Consider the following 21566-nt stretch of genomic DNA (forward strand, 5'->3'; position numbering starts at 1 on the left):
AAATGGAATATAAAAGGAAAAAAAAAGAGAATAGGAAATTTAAAAGCAGTATATTTTTGTAGATTTGTTATGATAAAAATGCATTAAATATCGATATAAATGTTCCCTATGAAGACTATAAGTTAGAAAAAAAATTTATATATTATTCATTAATAACGTTATAAATAAATTTAATAATTCTTCAATTTACAATTAAATTATACGAATTTTTCCGATATATTTTAAATATACTATTCAAAAAATAGATAATAAATTATATACATAATCATATAATATACAAACGAAGAGCAGTGATAGATTAATAGAGTATTATCAATTATTCACTTTATTAACTTGATTATTTACTTATAAAAAATTACAATACACAATTAAATGATGTATTTAATGTCAGTCATTCTATATTATAATGCTAATAATGATAGAGATGCAAATGATAGTTTCAAAAAATAATAATCATTATGAAAATTATGCTAATGAATGGAAAAATTCAAATATAATAATCACCAAAATAGCCCTGCAAATAGCAAGAAAAATCAAATATAAATTCAATTTAAACATTTGTATTAAATCATTCTTCTTTTTTTCTTAATTGAAAAGATAATATTATTAATTTGTTGGCAAATCCATCGAAATTTTATTCATCATAAATGATTCGTTAAGCAATTAGTTTAAAAACTAACATATGTCTATACAGTCTATAAATCTACTTTACGAATTGTAATTGAATTTTGAACAATACTTTTGTTTTCATAACATTGTAAATTGTATTTATTATTTTTTATAACGAATAAAAATGATTTAAATTGAATAAAAAACCGAAAAGTAATTGGATGAGAAGTTTGTTCTGACCTGAGATACATGTGATTGAATAACAATGAAGATATATCATCTATTTTAAATAATTAAAACATGATATTTATTTGTTTATACTATTTACAAAATTTTTAAAAGTATTTACAATAGTATTAAACATTAAAAATTTATAATCATTCACTGAATTAATTTGATAAAATTCTATTTTGATTATCAACTATCATGATGCTTTACTTCAGGACTATGTTTTACCTGACTGGTATAAATATCATATCCTAATGAAATTGTATTGTCATAAAGAACTCTAAATCTTGTAGGTAAAAAGTAAAAATTAATAATTTGAGCTGGAGGCCAAATGATCCATTCTGCTAAGTATAATTTATAAAATTTTTCTCTAATTTCTTTTTTCAACTCATACCAAGTTTTATTTTCTAAAATTCCAAGAGTTATGAAAAACATTCCTATGTAAAGTGGTGAACATACGAGTTGGTCAATAACAGTTTTTTTTAACACAATACTTATAGTTTTTCCAGGCAGTCTAGCATCTAAAAATTGGTACCAATAATGACAAATAATTCCCACTGTCATTCCTGATAATGCCATGTGACATGTTCTTTTTAACCTCCATCGTTCTATATCACCCTGTGTATATCATTAAAATAAAATTTATGACATAACAGAAATCATTTAAACTTTTGTTCTATTTATACTACCTTTAAAATTTCATAATGTTGTTCTAAAACATCTCCTGTTGCAGATAGTGATATAGAAATTCCAATGTTTGTATACAGTAAACATTTCGGTGAAAATAAAAATTCTTTCAACACTTGAGCATGATTGATTATTGAACTAAATCCTCTAGCAATATTCATAGTAATGAGATAATTAAATATTTCAATTACTTTTATATCTAGTTTTATAAATAAATTTATTTACGTGTTTTTAAATAATTGATCGATACATGTGATTCAGATTATCAAAAAATATTCAGTTCTCTAGATATCGTAATAATTGTAAAACATATTTTGAGGTTACAATAAAAGTTATCGACAATCGAACAAATAGTATTTAGTTTGACCGAAATTTTATCGAGGTCGCCACTTGAATATTTTGGCACATCTGAAAATGTCCTTATGCGACACCGGTGGAATGTCAATAAATACTATTTTTCTTCGAAAGCCTCTATTATTCTTATAATTATTCATAATTAATATACAAAAATTATAAATTATTACTCTCTTCAATTTTCACAATTCTGTATATAAACATATGTATTGTTTGAATGCTCCAAAACAATAAACAATAATGGATAAAGTGTCACTGGATAATTTCGAATGGTCTCAACATTTAGGATGTCCTTTAATAGAAAGTTTTCAAGAGCACGAAAAATCGTTGTAAGTAAAATAAAAAGCTAACATTTTTTTTTAATTATAAATAATTTATTATAAAAATTGATAGATTAACTTGATTTTAGGTTAAACTGTGGTGTTGTAAGCTTTGCCTGGGATGAAATTTCCTCACGATCTCTACCTATTAATGATGTTCTTGAAACACGAAAGAATATTTTATTGTATTATTTAAAAAACAAAATAAAAGTAGCATCAATTGAACATATCAACAATATCAATAAATTAAGATTTGAAAGGAATAAAATCAAAGAACGTTTGACAAAGATTGAAAGTGAATATGATCAAGAGATTCAATCTGTTCAACCAAAAAGTATGTACAGATGTATAAAAAATAATATTTTTGAGGAATAACTTATTTTATATCATAATAACTATTATTATAGGTTGCAAAATAGCTAAATTGAATGCATTAAAAAAGTCAATCAAGGTAAAAAAAATGATTATACATTTCAAACATGATGATATTAAGAGAGACATGAATACATGCAATGAATTATTATCAGAATGTCACCATTTACAACCATCTGAAAATAATAATATTAATGAAGCTGTTATGAATCAAATTATTGCTTCAGTGGGTACTATTTCTTGTAGAGAAGATAAACGAGAGGTATGTAGATAAAACAACTTGTATTTATTTGATATAAACGAATTATTTCTAACTGCATACTCCGTTGTATATTTTAACAGGCTTGGCAACAAATATCGAAGGATTTAGGATCAATCTCTATTTTGGAATTGTGGAAATGGCTGTTAAATAAGCGTATCCAAGACACTAACAAAGTAACACACTTAGAACTTTCTTCAACAGAGAGAAATGAAGGAGCAGAAAATTTGAATTCAATAAAAAATGATGAAGAAATTCAGGAAGATAATAAAATTAATAGTTATCATAATATTGAACTAGCAAGAGTTTATAGTAAACATATTTTAAATGCAGCAGAAATAGTAAAATATACTTACAGCAGTGAAAAATACCGTAATTCTGGAGTAGATTATATCGAAAAAATACTGGTAAGTAAATAAATATATATTAAAATAAAAATTCTACAATAACAATCAATTTAAAATTAAAAATCTTGATTACAGCTATGTGATGAAAATAAAGTTTTTAATGACTGGTTAGAAATTATTGTTCAAAGTTCATTATTAGAAAGAAGACGAGCCATTTTGAAACATTATATCCATTTTTTTAAAAATATTAACAATGAAGAGGAAAATTTACGCATTCGATACAGTCAATTATCCTGTAATATTCAAGAAACTACAGCTCAGATGGTACATTTTATATATATTCGAATGAATATTATTTATTTCTCTTACTAAATAATTTTTATACGCTTTTTATTCCAGACTGATTGTGTAAAGAAATTCCAAAACTCATTAATACGTTTGAAGCCTAGTGCTCAATTTATTTTTCATCTGAAAAATTTATTAATGACTTCACTAAATAACATAATGGTTTTATCTAATTCTAATCATAATACGGAGTGGTTAAACTTATTTATTAATACGGAAATTGATGAATTTTATAAAAACTTGAATATCAATGCTTTAGATAAAATCATGCTGATTAATATTAAAAATCCTTACAGGTAATTTAAGTCTATAATTGATAAAACAAAATTCTGCATTTAATTATCGTAATAATATATTCATATTTATTTTAGACATACACTACAATGTATGAGCAATGCTTTACTAACTACACCGACGTTATCAATTTTTGTGCCAGTTTACCAAACTCCAATTTATTATATAATTAATTGTTTAAAATATATATCGATGAATAAATTATTCAAGCAACAAAAGTGCGAATTAAATTCGATTGAAGAATTAATAACAGCAATATCAAAAACTGCCAATCCAATCGTAGCGAAAAAAGATATTGATGTTATAGAGTTGCTTGATAATGCCATGTTCTTGAGTGATAAATGTCACAAGGAACTTGAACAATTGGATTCTTTATATGACATATGGGCTCATCAATCTATGCAATCAGTAATGACAATTATGGAAAATGTTGTTTATAAAACAACATTTCCTGAGTGGATTAAACGTTATACCACAGTAATATATGTGATTCAAAAAAATAAATAAGTCACTATTCTTTTGTAATTGTTTATATAATATTAAATAGAATTTATTTAATATATGTATATTTTTTTCCATCAATATAAGTTTAAATAATAATTATGTAACCGACGTTGTCAAAAAATTAAAAAAAAAATCCGTTAGTTACCTCATAGGATAAGGTAATCTGTATACCTACAAATTGTACGGTTATTTTAAATTTATCCAAATATAAAAAAGTAGAGAATAAATTTTTACACATTTTTTCCAGTTAAGGTGATCGATTTTTTTCATTTATTCGATGTGTAAACGATATAATTAATGAAGCTTACTACTTGAATTATGATATGTTTATGAAGCACATTCTAAATTATTGTTTTAAACGGATAATGCCTCGCGACTTATTTCAGAGAGAACCATTGACAAAGAGAATTAAATTAAATTGTAATAATATTGATAGTAAACCTTTTACAAGTTCAAGTAAAATGCCGAGCACGTTAATTTGTGATAAACCGAAAAATAATGCAACTTCTAAGTCATCAGAAAATTCAAATGATATTGTAAAAGAGGTTAAATACTTAGAAACCCCAACAAAATCTGAAAGTGATAAAAAACAATACAGGTAAAAATTTTTTTCTGTATAAAAAATAAATATACACTTTTTTATAAATAATTTATTCATTTGAATAATAATTATTACTATAAATTAAAAATTATAATTATTTTATGTAGAGTAATTCAGCTTGAGAATGGATTGACAGCGCTTCTAATTGCTGATGTTGATAGATGTGCCAATACTAATAGTACAGATGATCAAAAAGCTCTTTTATCACACGATGATGGTAAATATTTCTTAATTATCTATGTCATTTCTCTAAGCATATTTTAATTTTATTATTTAACCAACAGAAGAATCATCAGCAGCGTCATCAGCAGCAGACAGCGATGATGAGTCTGATTCTGATGATGAAATTTTATCAGAGAATGGTGGAAATGACGAAGAAAACTCTGATGATGAAATTAATTTAAAAAAGATGAAAAAGAAAATTTTATCATCAAACAAAGAAGTCAAAATGGTAATCATCATTCATTTATCAAAAATAAATAACATCCCAATATGATAATGCTTCTCATTCGATTTACTGAATTCATTCCAGGCGGCATGTGGATTATGTGTAGGTGTAGGAAGTTTCAGTGATCCTCCAGAAGTACCAGGTTTAGCTCACTTTTTAGAGCACATGGTATTCATGGGATCAGAAAAATATCCTAAAGTAAGTATTTACAAAATGCACTGTAATTAAATTTTATTTTATTTTCATTGTATTTTAATGTTTTACTAGGAGAATGATTTTGATTCTTTCATTCAAAAATGTGGAGGACATGATAATGCATCTACTGAACCAGAGCATACAATATTTTATTTCGAAGTTGTTGAAAAACATTTCTTTGATGCTCTTGATCGTTTTGCACAATTCTTCATTTCTCCATTAATGTTACGAGATGCCATTTCACGTGAACGTGAAGCAGTAGAAAGTGGTATGTCATCATGATTTTCATCTAAAATATATATAAAAAAAATCAAAGAAATACATATTTATTAAATATCAGAATTTCAGATGGCTTTGCCTTCAGATTCATCTCGAAAAGAACAATTGTTCTGTAGTTTAGCACAGTCAGGATATCCAGCTACTAAATTTACATGGGGTAATTTGAAAACACTCCGAGATAATATTACAGAAGATGAATTATACAAAAGTCTCCATGATTTCCGTGTTCGTCATTACAGTGCTCATCGAATGACGTTAACAGTTCAAGCAAAATTATCACTTGACACATTAGAGGAGTATGTCAAAAAGTGTTTCTCAAGTATTCCTAGTAATAATTTACCAGGAGATAATTTTAGCAATTATGTTGGAACTAAATCATTTGATACAACTAGTTTTCGGCGAATTTATAAAATTAAACCGATTAAAGATGTTTGTCAAGTAGAAATGACATGGGTAATGCCACCTTTACATCACCTTTATAAAGTAAAACCACATCAGTATCTATCTTGGATAATTGGTCATGAAGGCAAAGGATCTTTGATAAATTATTTACGAAAAAAAATGTGGTGCTTAGAAATCTTATGTGGAAATAGTGAAAGTGGTTTTGAGCATAGTTCAATGTATGCACTTTTTAGTTTATCACTTTTTCTTACTAATGAGGGTTATAAGCATTTAAAAGAAATTTTAGACGCTGTATATTCATATATTAACATGCTTCAAAAACTAGGCCCACAAAAAAGAATATACGATGAAATACAAACTATTGAAAATATCAATTTTAAATTCATTGATGATGTACCTCCATTTGGCTATGTCCAATATCTTTGTGAAAAAATGCATTTTTATGCACCATCTGATTATATTACAGGAAGTGATCTTTATTTTGAGTATGATCCAGAAGCTATTAAAAATTGTATGAGTTTTTTAACTCCTGAAAATATGAATATACTCATCTTTAATAAACAGTTCAATGATGATATGCTGACTAAAACGGAAACTTGGTTCAATACTAAGTATATTGATGAAGATATTCCAAAAGAATGGATCAATTGTTGGAAAGAAATAAAACCTTATCCGGAATTTCATTTACCAGAAGTTAATTTATATTTAACCGATGATTTTACGCTAATTCCATTGAACGAAACCTATCAGTATCCGAAGAAAATTTATCAAGATAATTTGTATGAAATTTGGTACAAGCCTGATGCTAAATTTAGATTACCAGAATGTTATATGTATTTTCAACTAATATCTCCATTGATGACGACATCTCCTGATGGGTATTGTATTCTTATATTGTGCTAAAAATATAATCGACCATTATTTCAACATTTATTCATTAAATTTAATTTCTAGAGCTGCAATGGGTGACTTGATGGTGATGATACTAAACCAATTACTCATGGAAGAATTATACCCAGCAACAGCAGCCAAATTAAAATTTGGTCTTCATACTAATAGGCAAGGTGTGGTGATGGAAATATCTGGGTTTAATCAAAAACTGCCATTATTATTTAAAACAAGTATGAGCTATATTGCTAACAGCTCTGAACTCATCAGTGAAGATCTATTCCAGATTTTTAAATCAGAGCTATTGAAAGAATACTACAATACCACTTTGAAGCGTTATAAATTGGAAAAGTATGTGATAATAAATATTATGTAACTACCAATACCATATACTAACATCACATTTTTCTTTTAGGCAAATAAGGTTGTCTATTTTAATGTTGACCAAATGGACTGCAACAGAAAAATATGATGCAATAAACAGTATTTCCTTTAATGAATTTAAGCATTTTATGAAATATTTTTCTAACCATTTATATATTAAAAGCCTCGTACAGGGAAATATGAGTCAAGATGATGTTATTAAAAATACTTTGGATGTTTTTTCTCAGCTCAATTGTGGTCCTTTGTTACCAAATACCATGCCACAAACACGATTTCTTTCATTACCAAGTGAATCAACCTGTTGCCGATTAAAAAATTTCAATCAAATGGATTCGAACTCTTTAGTTCTTAATTATTATCAAATTAATTTGAAATCTATATCTTTATATGTTATGATTGAATTACTCGCTGTAAGTATAAATGATAATTTTATATATCTTATGTTGAAATAAAATATTAATAATGTTAATTGATTATTACAGATGATTATGGAAGAGCCATTATTCAATCAATTGCGAACTCAACAACAACTTGGCTATGATGTATATTGTTTAATAAGAGATACTTATGGTCTTCTTGGGTATTCAATAACAGTTTGTACACAGGCTGATAAATTCACAACTGATGATATTGATAATAGAATAGAAAACTTTCTCATATCGTTTGATGATCAACTAAATACTATGTCGAATGAAGAGTTTGATAATGTTAAAAAATCACTAATAAAAATTAAACAATGTTCTGATATTTTTTTGAAAGAAGAAGTTATGAGAAACTGGAATGAAATAGTCTCAGGAGAATTAGTATTTGATCGACATCCTCGAGAAATTGATGAAATTAATCGAATTGATATTCAACAACTTCGAGACTGTTTTAGAGCATTTATTTTAAACAAGGGAAATTCAAAAAAATTATCAATACAAATTGTTGGATCTAAAAAACAACAGTGCTCAGACCAAGTAAATAAAAATGAAAATAACATTGATGCAGAAATTATATCTGATGCTGAAAATCATCATAACAAATTGGTTATTGAATTTTTGGATAAATCTGAAAATAGTCTCAATGATTTAAGGCCTTATAATGAATATATAAAAGATATTGAAAAATTTAAAAATAAACTCTTTGCTTATCCAGTATATAATGCTGATCAATGATATAATGTAATGTGAATGAAATTAAAAAATTTGATTTTATATCAATAATATTATTAATTGATATATTTATTTATTAAAATATTTTTATCGTCATTCCTTTTTTACGTAAAAATATGTATGGAAAATTTATTCAATACTTGTTGCTTATGCCAATCTTATATTACTCGTTGAAGTTTCTCTGAACTGACCATTATGTAATATTATTTATAAAAACTCCGAATGAGACAGAGATGAATATATTCAGGTTATTTATAGCTACAATTATTTTTATAGCCAATTTTTTTTTCTTTAACATATAACATTTGACACAATAATTTACATAAAACATTTTTTTTTTTTAGAATTCAAAATAAATTTCTAATTTATAATAAGTGTAAAAAATTTCTGTCCACAAATGCACTCGTTTATTTACCTATAATTATCGCAATAAGTTGCTTCCTGTTAAAATTTGGGATCCATAGGATACCGTATACGATACTTACGTCTAGACTTTTATAATCTCCTGATCTTAGGTGTATTATATAACACGTGATTTTCGTTTAAAGATGACAATATAATAATAAGAAGTATATAAATTAAATAAATTTACGTTTATTCAAACTACTTTTTAAAATGAACAAGTTTTCAAAATATTTCTTTACATTATTTGCTTGTTTTTTTTTTATTCATGTCTGATATAATCATGTTTTATTATATAACAATATATTCTATACAATTACTAAATATTAAATTTTGCTGGTATTAAATAAGTATAGATAAAAATGAATAAAAAGGAAATCCTTTTCAGTAAAACGACTACATTAGTTTGAAATTAGCATATTAATAAGAAGTCAGACGACAAGGGTCAGGATAACAGAATGGGACTCGGAGTATATGTATTAAATTTAGTATTAAACTTGTTAGTCTGAATATATAGGAGTTGAGCTTATCCATTATAAGGATTCTAAATCCTCCTTGGATTCGCTGTAATCCTGATTACGTAGTCTCCACATTTAGAACTCAATGGACCAAAGCTAATTAGTAAATAAATGATTTATTTTATTCCATTATCAGGATTAATGATCTCTAAATAAGACTGAATAAAATAAAAAGTGTTTACAAATATTATGAAGATGTGTAAATAAATAAATATAATTTATTATCCACTAATTTGTGATTAAATAAAATACTTACAACAGTAGTAGAGACTTCAATAACAATTGCTCTGTTACAAGGTTCAATAAGTACCAATGCACAACATATTTATACATCAATATCTGTCATAATATTTACTTGATTGGTCATTGGAGTACACAAAAAATTGACTAATTGAATTTTAGAATAATAAATACTTTTGTCAATGAAGTACAAAGTAAAAATTTGTTGATATTACATGCGCAGTGTAAACAACTCTGTTACAACAATATAGCAGGAGAATAAGGGTATAGAGGAGGTTATAGGGCGGGAAACTCTAAGAATCAGAGACACATATTACAGATGGAGGAGATTAAATGATTTTTAGATTAACTATTCCGAGAAAATTGTATCAATAATATTTTATCAATATTTCTATTAAAAATTCAATAAATACTTCGCATGGGATATTGATTATTGAAGAGTTTATGTCATCTATATTTTGAATTCTATAAGGTGAGAAGTATGTTTATTTTTATGGTTGTGTCATGACTCCGAAAAAAGAAATAACCTTAGTTTCAGATAATTGATGAGGATCAGTCGGTATTGAAATATTTCCGTGTAAAGTTTGGAAATGAAATACAGGCAGTGGATTTAATTGGAATTTTCGTCAATGAAATCAAAACAAACCAAGCTGTTGATAAACATCCTTCTATATGTGATACAACTTGTGTAATTCTAGTCAAGTAAGTGTGAACGATGTTGTTGTTTCAGTAGTTTCTAAAAAATAGAATTTTTAAGTGATGATATTAATTATTAAATAAATATGAATTAATGGTATATTTAATGAGTATATTATTGTTTACAGTGTATATAATTAATTAGATTTAACTACATATTTATGTATACATAAATATAATACTTTTTGACGATTGATGTAGCCCTGTTCAAGATGCGTGGGTGGTTTCTCTTTTATTTGATGTGAACGCACTGCTATGTACTATTAATATGTACACCATGATGAATAATATCTACATTTTTTGGACTTATTGTGTACATAATGAGCTGGAACAAAGGTAATCGATAATGGATTTAATAAATAATTCATAACATCAAGTTTTAATGGTAATAAATATAATTTTATTGAGATAATTATTTATGGATAAAATATTTATAATTTTTTTTTTTTTAAATAATATAGAATTCAAGTCTTGGTCTAATTATTTAAAAGACAAAACTAAGATACTCTTGGACTCTTCTGTAATCCTGTTGAAAATGCGTGGGCGCGGTCTTCACGAAGGCTGGCCAAGATCATGAGGTTGCACCCTTTCTGACCAAATGTGGCTTATGTGGTACAATCAAATTTAAACCCTTATTGTGTTGAATTAATTGTTGTATAACATTTATTAGCAACTTTATTCATGAATTGAACATCAGTGTCATTGATTCAAGGATTTATAAAATATATTCATATGAATACTTTTTTTTTTTTTTTTTTTTAACAAAGTTACTAAAAATAATTTATCACAAAAATGGCAAGATTACTAGATATTTTTATAAATTATCAAGTATATAATTAGAATCAATCAGTTGGAATAATTATTCAGTGATAAGCCAAGAATATAATGGAGCAATGAATAATTACCCTATGCTATTTTAAGTAAGAAAAAAAGTAAGTAACATTATTGATAATTATTTGAATGACTATATTTTGTCTTAATTTTATTGATTATTGTTCATAATAAGAATTTGATATAATAAATTTCTTAGATTTCCTGTGTTCCTGTTCAAAGAGCGGGGGCGGTACCCACGGAGGGCAGGCCATCAAACTCGCGGGGCGTAACCCTCATACGAAGGAAGGCGGTGCGGAATCACCTTTTGCAATTTATGACATTTACAATCCAATGTAACATCTTAATTAACCATTATATTCAGGGGGTAATTTTATACAGCTTTAGATACTTCCGTGAAACCAATCACCATTATCAAGGTAAGCATCCTAACTTGGATCTACATGTATGATTAAGAATTTTTTTTATAAGCATTAATGATATACAGTATCATATAGATACCAGATTTTTTTTTTTTTTTTTAATTTAATAAATTTGATTTATTAGAATCTTATATGCTTTACAATGCTAGAAGGTTGCTTTTTCTTTTTTTTAAATATTTAAATAAAAAATTGTATAAATTCGAACTTTAGATAGACTATGTTTTGTTGCATGATTTCTATTTCTCTTTACAATTTGATAAAAATTTGTAATTAAATTTTATTTATAAAATATATTGTTATACAGCTTAATATTTTATCTCTATTAATGATTTTTTAATTTCTCCACAGATACCAATACACTAAATAGTACAGATGTAATCAACATTGTGATTAAAAAAAAAAGAAAAGTTTGATAGTGAAAATTTTTTAATCACTGATTCACTAAGTTTCCTCGCGAATCGTGATAAACGATGCCTGAAAGTTCGATTTTCCGAGGCATTTCATGCTACTCTGGTAACGCCGAAAGGAATCGATTGATTGGAAATAGTAGAAAATACTTGCCATGGATAAAAACCATTTAAGCTGACAGAAACACCAATTATCAATAAGTCAGTGATAAAGTTCGATCACATTCAGAACTTTTTACTTCAATCACTTCTTATATATCATAATACAATATCGTTATTACAGTACATACCAATTATTAGTGCTATCCTGATGAATTTATCTAGTTCACGTTAGATTAGAGCCGACGAAAGTTATCTAAACTATACTAAACACGTGGTGATCACTTTTTTAGGTAACTGTTGAAACTTGTTAATTTTTATTTCTAAAAAGAAAGTTATTAAAAATATACACAATTGATTGATGTGGTAAGTCATTGTATAGAGGACAAATTATAATAAAATGACCGATATAATTATCTGTAATTTTACTCGAATGAATTTTAATTTTAATTGGATATGTTACAAATGAACTAGACATCTTAATATAAATGTGTGAGTTATTTATTTCAATTCTCAACTTACTACAATGATAATGTATCAGCAATAAGTCTGGATGCTTTTTATACGTTATACAGTAAAGTATTCTCAGTTGTGAAATATATCTTTGACGATACTTTTTTCATTATATTATTAATTAATTATAATATATTTTATATTTTATAATTTTAACTGGTATTGTTGTAAAGAATTTTTTATTAGTTTAATCCATTTTAAGTCTTCAATTTATTTAATATATCGCAATCAACTTGATACAGCTGACAATTTTTATCATGTGGTAGATTTAATTTACGTCAATCGATTTTTCCTAATATTTATTATATCTCTTGAAGACTTATTATCAATTTCTATACCAGTTGAACGTCGTACGTCATAAACAAATGATCGTTAAGAAAAATAAAATAAGAATATTTCAATAATTATCATACATATGCATATAATATATATTTGCAGGTGTAAATAAAATTGGTGTACGAAATGTTTCTTAACGAGACATTGTTACTTTTGACATATACAGCAAGTATGATGTCATCTCTTACGAATAAAACAGAATTACGTGATTTTGGAGCTAATAGTAATTTGAATAATACTTCTACCACAACCTTATCGCCGGAAGAAATAGATAATGAATTTAATTTTGAAGATGGTAAATATAAAATTAATTTAAGCATTATTTAATACATATTTAAGTACAGTTAAATAATTATTTAGAATAAATATTAATAAATTTATTTATTATATCGATAGATGTGGGAATAATTTTTATGATTATTCACGTAATTATTGAAAATTTTATAGACTCTAGTGTAATAATGAAACTGAAAAATATTATCATTGTGAGACATTGATAACCCGAATTGAAGGGTTAAAAGAGTTCTATATAATTCAAGACAGTCAAAACACTGAATAAATTATCATTAAGAACTATTTTTTCTAGAGTGGTATATGTGGAGATGTTATCAACCTTATGGATGTTTTTATATTGGAACTCCCTGGTCTGGAGATAATCGTCCAGTATCAACATTTCCAGGTCGACCTGACAGTATAGATCCTCATTATATGCTTTACACTCGCGAACACACTAATGATCCACATGAGTTGTTCATTGATCAATTTGATACCATCAATCAATCACCGCTAAAAAATTCTAACAATCTCTATTTTATTGTACATGGATATTTAGATAATGGTGATAAAACATGGATTTTAGTGAGTAACTTTAAATTAATTGTAAATAAAAATAAAACTGTATTTTTATTTGCAAATTTGATTATTTTTCAGAGAACGAAACGTGAATTACTGATACGTGAAGACTGTAATGTTGTCGTAGTCAATTGGATTGGTGGTGCAGGTCCACCCTACCCACAAGCAGTTGCTAATACAAGATTAGTTGGTGCTATGACGGCTAGATTAGCATCACAATTAATTGAAGTTGGCAAAGTATCACCTCAACGAATTCATGCTATTGGTCACAGTCTTGGAGCTCATACATGTGGATACCTTGGATATTATTTACGTGTTCAATATGGTTATAATCTAGGTAGAATAAGTGGTAAGATTAATCTTTATCATTCAATAATGTTATTATTATTATTAGTGCAGAGTAATTATATAAATGAATTTTTTATTCAACAGGTCTAGATCCTGCTGAGCCTCATTTCAGTAATACTTCGCCAATGGTACGATTAGATCCAACTGATGCCGATTTCGTGATTGCAATCCATACTGACTCTAGTCCATTTATGACTGGTGGACTTGGTATTAGTCAACCGGTTGCTCATATTGACTTTTATCCAAACGGTGGACGTAATCAGCCAGGGTGTAATAATGGAGTCTTAAATTCAATAACACTTGAACGAGGAAGTTTTTTCAAAGGAATCAAAAGATTTCTTGGTTGCAATCATATTCGAAGTTATGATTACTTTATAGAGAGTATAAATACTGATTGTCCATTTCTCGCTGTTCCTTGTACATCATGGGTTCATTTCCAAGAAGGAAAGTGTTTCGACTGCATCAATCAGTACTGTCCTAGATTTGGATTTGATGCTCAACCAGGAAATTACCATGCATCAGTTTATTTAATGACTGCCTCTGAAAAACCTTTTTGCAGTTTGTATTAAAAAATACTTTTATGATTACAAGTTAACTCCTTTGTAAGAGTAATAATGACAGTTCATCATTTTAGGAGGACATTACAAAGTTATATTAACTATCTCGAAAAATGATGAAAGCATGAATCACGGAGGAGAAGTTGGAATGTTCATTATTAAAATAATAGGAGCAGGTCACAAAGAGACAGAGCAATTACAATTAAGTGAAAATTCAAAGTACTATGAACCCGGAAGTATACATACTGTTGTTCTACCAGGAGAAGTTGTTGGAAAGCCAGAAGCAGTACATATTACATGGGAATATCATACTTCAGTATTCAATCCGTTAACTTGGCGATTACTTCATAAACCTAAAGCATTTATAGATTCTCTACGAATTGATAGTTTGGAAATTGGTCAAGGGTAAGATAAAATAGTTTTACTGATTAGATTTATATAATTTTTTGACAATTATATCATTAATACTCTTTACAGCATTACAGTTTGTCCTGATGAAACAAAAACTTTACTAACAAATGAACCAAAAATTCTGACAATTGAGAATTGCCATCATCAAGCAGTCAACATACACTCTACTGATTTAAATACAGTCTCTACATAAACATGATTATTTTTCAATGATTATATAAAGCAAAAAATGGTATGAAAATTTTACTTCATTCCAACAATAATAATACTCATAACACATTTAATAATAATAATATATTCTGATGTTAAAAGATCATCCATCTTTATTTATTGTCTATGTGTTATACAATCAGGATATATTAAGCTATAGAACCATTTAAAATTCTTTTCTACATAAAAAGAAATCCATTACGACTAATTTTGTATAACAATACACCTATTTGATGTGTTATAAAGTATTTATAATTATATATTTATTATGTAATGAATTTTATAATTGTGGAACATCATTCATATGAATAAGTGTGTATCATAATTATATTATAAAAAATTACCTTTCAAGAAATAATTCTTAATAATCATCACCTGTACAAATAATACTTTTTATTATTTATTAATAATATGTAATGCATAAAGTTACAATATACATATATATTGGAATACCTAGAGAGTTAATGTGAAATGAACATTTTTAATGAATAAATAATGATAGTAGGAAGTTGGTTGTTTTCATAAGACATGTAAATAAAAGTATATATCAATAAAAATTACTGACCCACCTGATTGCTTCTGCAGGTCTACAACAACAATTCAAAAGCAACATCGGGAGGCAAATGTAGCGAGAGAACTTGTAGCGAATCTTCCGTGCACAGTCCAGTTGAGCACCGGCTGCCTCTCACTGTGATACGTTCACCGTATTATATTTCTATTCTCTGAAAGTCAAGTGAGTCAAGTGTACTAACTAGTCAGATCAATATTATATACATGTATTCGATATATACAGATAATTATTTTTAAAATTCAAAATCATTTATTTGTTATGTTTAAAAATCATTATGAATTAAATCATGATTTTATAATTAAAAATTGTTTCATTTATTTCATTTCATATTATTTGCAATAGTGATTCCAAAAAAAAAGAGCAATTTCCTCAGGCATAGAATTTGAATTTCAATGTGAAAAAGTGAAATTAATAAGTTGATATACTGTATATTAGTATCATGGATCGATAGAAAAATAAATGGTGGCTGTATAATGCAAGAATAGTATTGAAGATGTAAGTATTCTGTTATAAAAACAATTATTTTATTTATTTAAAAAGAAAAATAATCAATTGTATTTTTGATTTACTACTATTGATGATTGATATTGACATTAAATCATGAAAATATTTTGTATTATTTAATATGAAGAATTAATCAAAATATTTGATTGGATTTAATAATCTGATAGCTTGATTGAACTTAGCTGATGGATTACATACCTGAATATATTATAATAGTGAAACAGAACGTGTATGCGCTTTCTCCACGTAGGCGTATACTGTAAGAATAACTCTGCTATGTATACACAGCCATCAGTAAGTTTTGCCATCATTGACCACATATATTATTTTTTTATGCAACATTTATTGAGTGAATATTAATTAAACATTCTCTGGTAATTTAGTGAAAGAAATAGCTGTAAAAAAAAAATATCATTTTTCAAGCTTAATATTACTTATTTCCTAGACTTTTTCTCGCCAATTCATGACTCTATATGTTGCAGAAAATTTTCACTTTTGATTACTTTCTTAACTCTCGCTAGCCAGTTAGTTCCGTCTTGTACTTCCGGTCCATATAAACTACTATTATTGCACAGACATTGGATACATAATAGAATTTTATGATGATATATTGTTATTTTTATTTTATAATAATAAAGTCAATTGTCATATTTTCACTCAAAAAGTATGATCTAACGTTATATAAAAATAATACTTATAATCAAACTAATTTATTTTTACTTCTAATGCTGTTAATTTAATTAAAATTCATCAACTTTTATTTATATTACGTACGCCAAATTTCACTTTATTATTACTATTATACTTGATGTTTTATTAAACAATTTATTATTATATAAAATAAAAATATTACTTTTAACACTAATATGTTAATTGTTCTAGTATTTAAACATTATAATTGATGGATGTTATATTTTTATTAGATCAAATTTAGTTGTTACTTTCAAATGTAGACAAATTAAAAATCAAAAGTCATTGATATGATAGATAATTAACAGGCAATGTTTACATGCATATATATATCTATATATATATATATATAACAGTATTTATACTTACCGTTATTTGTGGTATGTAGGTCAGTGTAAAGGCCGACCTATGTGGAAAGCTGTCACATATAAACATACATACACATCTAGGGTGAAAGAGGATCACGCAGGTTCTCCAGTGCTATCTTAATGGTTAGCACTATCATCTAAAATTGATCGTTTATATTCACATTTGTGAATGCTTGATTACTTCTAATAAGGATGTATATAATTATTTTAATTATAAGTACTAGTGATTAGTCTAAGAGAAAGGAAAAATCAAGTTTCGCGTCGATGCGCGTAAAGAATGCACATTATCGTCACGTAATATCCTTTACCACTTTTTACCGCCATTATTTAGCTTTGTTTATCCTGGTATTATCATCATTTATGTGACTATTACATCTCAATTGTGATAAATATTCAACACTCTTCTTGATCAGTAAGAAGATTTTTTGGTACATTTTGGGGTTAGATATTGATCTTCATTGTTGATTGATTTAATTCATACCTGGAATAAGATTAATTTTAAACTAGTATTTATTATAATTATTTTAGATACACATGATAGTAAAAGATTAAAACTCTCGACTTTTAAAGTTATTAAATAAATTAGAAACATTCTAAAAAAAGAAACATCAGTTTTTTTGTTATAAAATAATGATATTTTAATTGTTGATGAAATGATTAAATTGTTAAATAAAAAATGACATCAATTTGAAATTTCTAGTATTTACTTACTCGTCCAAATGTATTTTAATTGATTTAAGGATGAGAAGTAGTGGGGAAAAAAATCACTTCATTATATCAACATTCAGGATTCTATTGATTTGTCTTTCTGGTGTATTTGTTCCAACTCCCGGTTTCGCTGGCATTCTAGATCCTTGGCAGTGGGCTAGAAGTGATAAAATTGAAGTCAATATACCTTGGCTACCATGTAAATAATTTATTTATTTATTAACATTTTATTTTTTTATTATTGTTATTATAAAAGTAAACATGATTGTTATAAATTTTTTCCTAGTTGAAAATGAAACTCGATGTTATGATGAACTGGGTTGTCTAAATATCACAAGATCTTGGTATCATCTTATTCACAGGCCTCTAAATGTTTTTCCATTGCCACGTGAAGTTATTAACACTAGATTCATTCTTTATACTAATGAAAATCCTACTGAAGTAAGTGTGATTGTGTTTACTCATTCATAAGATCATTTTTTATACTGACTTATTATCATTAATACAGGGACAAGTTCTCATAGTGGATAAAGATAGATCAATTAGAAAATCAAATTTCGATTCGAAACGTAAGACTAAATTTATAATTCATGGGTTCATTGATACACCTTTGAGCAATTGGGTCAAGGTAAATGTTGTTTTTTTCTCATAATTGAAAGTATTGTGTATTAGTAATGAACTTTAAATTTAACATTGTAGGAAATGAGAAATGAATTACTTCAACATGGTGATTATAACGTAATAATTGTTGATTGGGCTGGTGGCAGTTTACCATTATATACTCAAGCAACTGCCAATACCAGATTAGTTGGCCTAGAAATAGCATATCTTGTTAAACATCTGCATGTAAGTAAATACATATATCTCAATTAAAACACTGAGATTGCATCAAGAAAATATGTCAATTACATATATCCCTAATTGGATGAATTATATACCTACTTGTACATAGCCTTAATTTTATAATTTTCACTTGAGAAATCATTTTCTATTAAATATTGTACTAAGCATTCAATTATACTGCAGGTGAATTATGGTTTGAACATGAGTGATGTTCATTTAATAGGTCACAGTCTTGGTGCTCATACTGCTGGTTATGCTGGCGAAAAGTTGAATGGTCAAATTGGTCGAATTACTGGATTGGATCCTGCTGAACCAAATTTTCAGGGTATGCCTAGTCATCTGCGATTAGATTGGACAGATGCACAATTGGTTGATGTTATACATACTGATGGGAAAAGTATTTTTTTTCTAGGTATACATTAAGTTAATTATTAATGAATATTAGTTTTAAAATTGATATCAAGATAGGATTAAAATAAAAATAATTATTGATAAATAAACATTTTAGGGTATGGAATGAGTCAACCATGTGGTCATTTAGATTTTTATCCTAATAATGGTAAAGAACAACCAGGTTGTACTGACTTGAGTGAAACCACGCCTTCATTACCATTAACGCTCATTCGAGAAGGCCTAGAAGAAGCTTCTAGAGTGTTAGTGGCTTGTAATCACATCAGAGCTATCAAACTTTTTATAGAAAGTATTAATTCCAAATGCCAATATGTGGCACATGAATGCAGTAGTTACGCTAATTTTTTACGAGGCGAGTGTTTTTCTTGTAAAAGTAATAATAGTTTAAGTTGTGGTATAATGGGCTATCATGCTGATAAAAGTCCAGCTCTAGTGAAAAGATTATCAATGGGCCAAGATATATCAGCATTACTTGGCTCTAAATTTTTCTTTTCTACTGGCAAAGACGATCCATATTGTCGTAAGTTTTTTTCTTTAACTATTTATTATTTTATAATATATATTTTTTCATTAATATTATTCACATGAAATATATAATTAATTATGTAATATTGGGTATTACAAAATTGATTTCTCTCCGGTAGGAAAACATTACCGAATAACCATCAACCTTGCACAGCCTTCGACAGCAGAAAGTTGGGTCCAAGGTTTCATCAAAGTTACACTTCATGCAGACAATGGAGTTATTCGAAACATGGATCTTACACCTAAGTAATTAATGATTCTTTTTTCATTTAATCAATTTCAAATGTTCCTTCATTTATATATTTGTCACGTAACAGTGGTTATATGAGACTGGAACACGGATCAACTAGAAAAATCGTTGTTGCACATCCAGGAGGTGCAGCTACTGACATCGGAAAAATCCGAAAAGTTGATTTATTTTGGACATATGACATGGATGTTCTTCAACCAAGATCATTATGTTTTTTTTGGTGTAATGATCGACTTTATGTTAATAATGTTGTTGTTGATGTGATGGAGCTTCCTGGTCGAGGGTATAAATCATTAATTTCTACTTGAGTTTCTTAATTAGTCATTTCTTTTATTTTAACATATTGCAAATTTCAGAAAGAGAGAGGCTGATTTCTCCAGTAAACTTTGTTCAACTGGAAAGCAAGATTATGCAGAAGTGGCTAGTGGATCAAGTGTATCGTTTGTTGACAATTGCTCATGATGATAAAATATTTATCAATTTCAATTCGTAGTAAAGGAAGGAATATATATATAATATACTCCCACCGTCTTTCGCATACTTTCAACTGTATACAGTGTGAAAAAGAAATTTGCATTCGTGAATTTTTATTAGTTTACTTTCCATTGATTAACGGACTGACTAATTTTTCTAAACACTTCAAAATACACAAACATTGACAGATTATTTTTAATTAAAATATTATTTTTAATCAAATTTTAATAGTTATTTATCAAAAGAAAACTATATCCAAAGACATTAAAATCAACTGAAACCAGTTAGTTTTTTTTTTTATCACAGAACAGAAAAATTGTTTATCATCCTAAAATCATTCCAACATAAATTAATATGTTTATATTTATTTTTAATTCCACGTGTAAAATTTTTTGTAAATATTTTTTCTATTTTTTAATATTCATATATAATTAGAAATATGTATATATTTTAAATATACGTAAGCAAAATGTATAACGTAGTTCCATATCATTAATAGTTTCAATTTAATCATCTTGTATAATAAAAATAAATTCGAAAGTATTAATTTGTATAATTTCACTCGTAGTCATTTTAAATTACATTAAAATGAATATTTCACAACTTGAATTTGTAAAAAAAAAATTACATTGACAATATTTGTTTAAACATTAATCAACATTTATAAGATAAATATACAAAGATTAAGAATACTTATATTGTTATATTAT

General features: G+C 26.8%; 4 protein-coding genes and 1 long non-coding RNA gene across 5 annotated transcripts; 4 read left to right on the forward strand and 1 right to left on the reverse strand.

The window, feature by feature from the left end:
- Positions 1-953: 953 nt before the first annotated feature.
- LOC118068369 (mpv17-like protein 2) lies at positions 954-1802 on the reverse strand. The gene is made up of 2 exons (XM_035085711.1): positions 1527-1802; positions 954-1455 (listed from the first exon to the last, which is right to left on the reverse strand). Exons 1-2 carry the CDS (start codon positions 1683-1685, stop codon positions 1027-1029), a joined length of 588 nt encoding a protein of 195 aa, XP_034941602.1. The 5' UTR covers positions 1686-1802; the 3' UTR covers positions 954-1026.
- A 152-nt stretch (positions 1803-1954) lies between these two features.
- On the forward strand, positions 1955-4373 carry LOC118068686 (uncharacterized). The gene is made up of 7 exons (XM_035086299.1): positions 1955-2207; positions 2288-2532; positions 2606-2832; positions 2913-3236; positions 3312-3500; positions 3576-3817; positions 3893-4373. Exons 1-7 carry the CDS (start codon positions 2119-2121, stop codon positions 4320-4322), a joined length of 1746 nt encoding a protein of 581 aa, XP_034942190.1. The 5' UTR covers positions 1955-2118; the 3' UTR covers positions 4323-4373.
- A 102-nt stretch (positions 4374-4475) lies between these two features.
- On the forward strand, positions 4476-8682 carry LOC118068681 (nardilysin-like). Its single transcript, XM_035086285.1, has 9 exons — positions 4476-4917; positions 5028-5137; positions 5205-5371; positions 5453-5566; positions 5636-5831; positions 5904-7122; positions 7199-7483; positions 7548-7926; positions 7999-8682. Exons 1-9 carry the CDS (start codon positions 4643-4645, stop codon positions 8671-8673), a joined length of 3420 nt encoding a protein of 1139 aa, XP_034942176.1. The 5' UTR covers positions 4476-4642; the 3' UTR covers positions 8674-8682.
- A 1258-nt stretch (positions 8683-9940) lies between these two features.
- LOC118068637 (uncharacterized) lies at positions 9941-11246 on the forward strand. The gene is made up of 3 exons (XR_004690528.1): positions 9941-10532; positions 10655-10862; positions 10988-11246. It is a non-coding gene; the product is annotated as an uncharacterized lncRNA (long non-coding RNA).
- Positions 11247-11311: 65 nt separating this feature from the next.
- Positions 11312-21230, forward strand: LOC118069585 (uncharacterized). Its single transcript, XM_035087796.1, is given in 18 exon segments — positions 11312-11458; positions 11557-11776; positions 12128-12578; positions 13237-13429; positions 13721-13992; positions 14065-14335; positions 14419-14892; positions 14969-15296; positions 15369-15493; positions 18346-18552; positions 18640-18794; positions 18862-18981; positions 19053-19199; positions 19380-19608; positions 19705-20127; positions 20252-20409; positions 20412-20665; positions 20739-21230. Coding segments are annotated over 15 exon segments (3438 nt in total). The 5' UTR covers positions 11312-11458; positions 11557-11776; positions 12128-12578; positions 13237-13260; the 3' UTR covers positions 20845-21230.
- The last annotated feature ends 336 nt before the right edge of the window (positions 21231-21566 follow it).

The sequence above is a fragment of the Chelonus insularis genome, unplaced genomic scaffold (genome assembly GCF_013357705.1).
Source record: "Chelonus insularis isolate UGA/USDA-ARS -01 unplaced genomic scaffold, ASM1335770v1 contig_128_pilon, whole genome shotgun sequence".
Classification (NCBI taxonomy): domain Eukaryota; kingdom Metazoa; phylum Arthropoda; class Insecta; order Hymenoptera; family Braconidae; genus Chelonus; species Chelonus insularis.